This window comes from Nicotiana attenuata, chromosome 5 (genome assembly GCF_001879085.1).
Source record: "Nicotiana attenuata strain UT chromosome 5, NIATTr2, whole genome shotgun sequence".
NCBI lineage: Eukaryota > Viridiplantae > Streptophyta > Magnoliopsida > Solanales > Solanaceae > Nicotiana > Nicotiana attenuata.
In genome coordinates, this window is record NC_031993.1 from 5,381,309 (window position 1) to 5,387,789 (window position 6,481).

A 6,481-nucleotide genomic window follows, 5' to 3' on the forward strand; every position below is an offset into this window, starting at 1 on the left:
AAAATTTTATTTACTTATTCATTTATATATTTTTGTGGAATATTATCACATGAAGACACAGTAGTTTTCATCTCTTAATGCGAGTAAAAATGTGGTAATTCACTTGTCACTCACTGTTCATCTCATCTGAATATGTATGTAATATAAAAAAATCTGTGACCATGCGTAAACACATACAATGAATTTACTCCTTATATATAGACCACAGTTTTTTGTAATGTACGCATTTTCGTTAAACATAACATGATGTACAAAGGTTTACGTTTACTCTTCAACTTGTACATACATAGAAATAAGAAAAAAACTTAGTACTGTATAGAAGTTCTTAATACTCCAATCACAGTAACAACATTTTTATCTGAAAGTTGTTTGGCCTCTGAATTTGGCAGTCAAACTCAACCAACATAGACAAAACTATGTATTTTTTATGGGAAATTCAACAAAGAACTCTATGCAATCCATCAATACCGACTACCAGGCTAAAACCTTGTCGATAGTCGAACTCAATTTGATAGTCATACTCAACCAATACAATGAGATGTATAAGTAATATGATAAGAAACAATCAACCAGTAGAAATAAATTGGCATCATAAGCAATGCAATATACAACCAATCTCAGAGAAGATCAATTTAAGTAAGGTCATCTTCCTCTAGCTCCTTCGCCTTCAATGCTTCCTTCACTCTGAGAAGAAGTGTTGTCCTCAAAGCATCCTGTTAAGTGAAGAAAAATGATGATAGAGACGGCATAAGTATTGCGATGAACATTGAAAGAGAAAGCATAACAAAATGTGTTAAGGTTGATTGAACCAACCAAGTAAGAAATTCCCATTTTGCTTAAATAACTGAAATATGAGAACTACCAGTAGATAGTACACATTCTGAAATTTCCAGATAAGCAAAAGGATTCTTTTCTTTAATTTAGTAGCTTGGAACTGGAACTATCAAACAGAAGTGCTTAAATGCACTGCCAAAGGTGTGACCAGTTTTACTACATTTAACACTTACAGTCATTTACACATGTCCAGTTTTGCATTTAAGTTTCAGTGCCAATATATGTAGAGAATGACTGAAGGTTAACTGCAACATCGATTAATCCTGAAATGCATCTACTTCTCTGTCATTTACAGAACCTGCACCCCAATCTCATAATGGGGCACAAATGGTATTCATAACCTTATAACATGCTAGAGAAAAGGAAAACCTCCGAGTAACTTTTCTGCTATGTAGAGCAAGATTTGATGATGATGTTCAAGTATTATTAGGGAGTTAGTAGATAGGAATATATATCTCAAAAACCAGAAAGAAGTAACCCCACGATGTACAACTATCAGCAGTTGATAACATCTAAACACTTCTATTTCTTTTTGTAGGCAAAGAAGTGGAGACAACTAAAATATACCAGCTTTGTCATGCTATCATATTCCTTGATAGAACCAGTGAACTTAGCAACATCTTCCTCGTCAATAGCAGCTGCCAAATCCTGTAATTGCAAAAGAAATCTCCCTAATTAATTCTATACTATCAAATTCAGGACGTATAAAATGATTCTGAGTTCTGAAAGCAATAACTATGCTATCAAGTGAGAGAACACAGTTGCTTTGATGGTTCATCATCATAGTAGTAGCTATTTTGGTTACAAAGCATTGTGTCCATGTCCCTAAGAAATCATTTCTACAGTCAATTCAATTTCCTCTGAGTTTGATAGTTTTCTTTAATTTAATAATATTACATAGATGTTTGTCCTATTTGTCACAAAACCCCGTACACCAATATGTCGTTAATTTCTGCACTTTCATCCATCACATCGGTTTTCCCTTACAGAGATGACAAATGAATAAACGTGCAAATTTTATGCCTCTCGTAGAAGAGTAATGGAAGAGGACACATGTCAACCTGCGCATGAAACTCTGTTTTGTGTCCTGGTAATTCATTCCCAAACTACATTTCCCCTGTCTGCATTAAACACTGTTTTTAAGTTTCAGATTAATCACCTTAAAGCTAACAATTTATATTTTGGACAAATTCTTGGCAATTTACATACTTGATATGGAATATCTTACTATATCCACAGATAAAGTGCGCAAATTTGTTTAAAAGAGACGGTCAAGGGAGCAAGATAAAAGAACTCGCATGCTTGAGTTAATACAAACTAAGGCATACCACTAGCAACTTGCACTCGCGTGTCCCTGAAAATGTTGGATCCAGTTCCTGCAAGTCAGCATGCAATATTTACTTAAACATATCATGTCGAATTGAAATCTTAGAGGCTTGACAAGAAGAACACTGTACCTGATATCGCTCCAATGCATTGTTTATTGCAACAACATCACCTTTACAAAGTTGGCAAATACCAGCATTTAGAAGATGCCCTCTAACTCCATATTTCAACAAGTTGTTGGTGACAGAGTGCCGTGCTATCTCCTCAAAGATCTCAATTGCTCTTTGATATCTAGGTGACAAATGTTAAATGTTATGTTTTCTTCTACAATGCAAAACATTAGTTTATTAACATGTATAAGGCACTAAGCGCTTTTAACATGGTATTTAATACACATTTCTACTCTTAGTTTGGAAATGATTTCTTTTCCTAATTATTGGTTTTGACTCCTTTTATATCTTTTCCTTTTTTTCAATCCATATAGAAGATTTATTGCACCAGTACTCTAAGAGACTAGGATAGAATTCAATGTGATTCCACAGAGAAGAATGCAAGATATACAGGGAAGCTTAGCATCAAATCCAGATTACCCAGGAATTGTTCTGAGAGAAATTTCGTCTTGCAGCTTCTTAGTACCTTTTTAACCAGTTGTCTTTGTCTTTAACTGTGTCAATATTTCCATATGCAGCAATAAATTTGCAATTTCCAGACACAATTATTCTTTCTGTAGGAAAACTGTATTACTAATTCAGAAAAAGATTCTTACTTTTCTAGTTCAGCAGAGAATTGTGCAATTTTCTGCTTGCACTGATTTGCAGATGTTGTTACATCCTCACTTTGGAAAAGATCAGCAGCTTTCTCATAGTAAATGATAGCCTGCTCCAAATTTTGCTCTTGTTCATATAATTCAGCAATTTCCTGGACACAGCAGAATCATTATGTATATTTCAAATGCAATCAAGCTGCCAAAGATACACTCCAACTGTGCACGAAATCCACAATCATTTCAATGAAACCGGACAGCCATGTACTACATTAGACAATCATATCACTTCTTATAAAAGCAACCTGGTGCACTAAGCTCCCACTATGCTCGGGGTCCGGAGAAGGGCCGGACCACATTCTTGATAATATCAAAGTTTAGATTGCAACGTAAATTTAAGAGACTAACCATAACATATACCAAAACGGACCTCACTCTATAAAAGAATTTTGATCAAGCAAATAATGCTGTTATTGGAAACATCAAAGAGCACATCTGGATTCTCACAGATGATATATGTGTACCTTGTAATATCTTGCAGACATATTTAGCCTTCCAATGTCCAGAAACATGTTTACTGCCTGCTCTAGACATGATATTGCCTCTGCAAGAGATATATCATAAAGAGTTCTTTTGTTCAGCAAAAGTGAAACTTGACTTATGAAAAAAATGAATTAAATGTGATGAGTACATAGAACATGGCCCTGAAATGAATACTGGACATATGTCCATGGATGTCGGCACATATCAGTTTGGAGCACATAAGACATTGACATTCCACAACATAAAAGAATTGGATTGAAGAACATGAAGGCAACACACAACCTCTCGTATTTGTCTTCTTGTAGCAATGAGCAGCATTAGCATAAGCACCAGCAGCCTCATGTTTGCTATCCAACTGATAAGATATTAATAAAAAGTAGTTGAAGAATTTATTTTTTGTAGGAAAAATGAAAGGTAAAGGCATCAGATATAGAGAAGTCATTACAAGAGGATCGAAAACTTACCTTCAGATAACAATTCGCTACTTTGACATATACTGCTCCAGCTTGATCCCCTGAAAGACCAACATTCCAAAATTAATACGCAGTTTTTCATCATACCATATAGATGATCTACTTTACGAAACAGTAAGCCTTCTCTAACAGACCCTACAACAACAATAATAACTACTACTCCTATGGTTCAATCCCAAGTTGGGGCCGACAATATGAACCCTCTATATCCATTCTGCCTCACTTAGGCCCATTCAGTTCCACTATCGAAAAGACAAATTAGGAAAATTCTCTACAACTAAGGGTTATATAAAAACCTTAGACCTTGCTTACATTATCCTTTCTTCCATTTTCGGGTATCGCTTCAGTGACTTGCATAAAGCACATAGACAAATCAGGTAATAGTGTAAACATCAAACAACCTATGAATTATAACAAGTAATAGTTCACTCAGTCAATGGTAGTAGCATGTCGAAAATATGATAAACAACTGCCCAGTAAATTATTCTCCATAAATGAACCATGTGCCAGTCATCAGAAGATTGAGAAAGTAATACAACTGCCCTTCTCTTCACAAATACGAACATAAGCATTTTGAATCAAATAGAATTAAACAACAAACATTTTTTTAAGAATTAAAGTTATATACACTGACATTTTAATGAATTTTTTACACCACTATGTTATTTAACCTGTTATAGCAGATTGTACACAAATATACTTTACACCGCCGGTGTATAGAATTTAAACTCTTTCCAAAAAAGACAAAAAAATTTAAATGCCTATCAAACAACAAAGTATCCGATAATGGATAAAAATTACAATGAAAGCCTAAGAACAAAATCAGATTGGAAAGTACAAAGTTGTGCTGCCTTTAGTCATAATTTGAATACAAGTGACAAATAATTACTTTGACATAAAGATTATCCGCAAAAGAATAAAAATTCATTTATTAAAAAAAAACATCAGAATATCGTAGTCTTCAAAAATTCTAAAATAAGCATTCTTAATCAGCTCAAATTAGAAAATTTAAAAATAAAAAACTAACATATTTCGTCGGTAAAAAAAAAAAGCAAATGACACCAGCAATTGATCAAAAAAAAAATAATTCTAAAAAGCGAAAAATCAAAGTTAATCACTACAATACTGAAGTTGATGATCCAAAGGATAATTATTAGTAATAAAATTTACTAAAAAAACTAACATGATTTAGCGAGTTTGAAACAATTAGCAGCTTTATCGAACAAATCAGCAGCGTCATCGTGTTTGGAACCGAAAAGTCCCCAACCGCTTAGTTTTTTCTCTGCTTTTTTCTCGAATTCTTCTCCCCTAGCTATCTGATCCCCCATTTTCTTTTTCTTTTCTTTCTTTTGGTGTTTTTTTTTTTTAGCTTAGCAGAAAAGGATTTTGAAATGGAAAAAGAAGAGAGGAAGAAATAAGGAATGGTGAGGGAGTTGATTTTTCAAATGACGGGCCTTGACTTTTGTTAGGCCCGTATCCTTAGTTGGGCTTGGAACTAGAACGAGAGTCCAATGATTCGGGTCTCACGAATATTATTGCTCCATTTATTTCCTTTTATGTTCCAGAGTGACAGTATAAAATACGAAGCTAAAAAAAAACTTCCAAAATTATTTTTCAACATGATTTAAAAAGCTCTATTTTTTTTAATTTTTAACCAAATCTATGTCCAAGGTTAACTTATGATTTTAAATATTTCATGATATCATTGTGATTATAAAAGCATGTCACTAATAATAAAATAAAAGTTTATACAATTTAATTATCAGTATAAAAATATATTTTTATTAAAATACTAAAATGGGAAAAGGATGTTCTTAAGTGGCATGATGCTTTTGTTATGAAATGCATATTATATAGATGCACACTAATTAAATATAACTCCCACTACTCTTCTCCATTATATTGAATCCCCACTACTTCTTATCATTATAGTTGTAACTCTCACACCTCCGTAACCTCCTCATTATCTTCCCCATGATCTCAATGGTTAATATCACATAATCAATAGTTAATACCATGTTCATGACATCCATTTGTATTACCTCAATGTCATCTTATAAATAGAGGGTTTTGGCATCACATTTTACATTATTGAAAAACACTTGATAAAATAAAAAAGTTCTCTCTTCCTCTCTACATCTATTGTCTATTTTATTGTTTCATATTTTTTTGAGCTTAGTTTCTTAACACGTTATCAACACTAATTGATTATTTCATGATCTACGATTTCAAGATTATATGGTAGGTGCTCTTTAATTTCCATGGCTTTGGCCATACCATTTTGGCGGCAAGGTAACTTTGTTTTAATTTTTCTTCATAACGCTAAGAAGTTTATACAATCGTACTACTACACAAATATTTAATTTTATGTTTTTTTAACCCTAAAAAATTAGATCTAATATGAAGTTGTCCATACGTATGGTTTCTTTGACTTCATTCATCACAGTGATGTTTTTAGTGTTTTGCAGAAATATACGGCATCTTGAGATCAGAATGCTTAAGATGTGAATCTGTTTGATTGGGTAAGAAGTTTAAGAAAAAA

At 33.1% G+C, this 6,481-nt stretch overlaps 1 protein-coding gene across 1 annotated transcript; it reads right to left on the reverse strand.

Annotated features, from left to right (window-relative positions):
- LOC109225216 (alpha-soluble NSF attachment protein-like) lies at positions 294–5,354 on the reverse strand. The gene is made up of 9 exons (XM_019389811.1): positions 5,123–5,354; positions 3,931–3,980; positions 3,749–3,821; positions 3,448–3,527; positions 2,927–3,078; positions 2,292–2,451; positions 2,163–2,210; positions 1,402–1,482; positions 294–713 (listed from the first exon to the last, which is right to left on the reverse strand). Exons 1-9 carry the CDS (start codon positions 5,265–5,267, stop codon positions 633–635), a joined length of 870 nt encoding a protein of 289 aa, XP_019245356.1. The 5' UTR covers positions 5,268–5,354; the 3' UTR covers positions 294–632.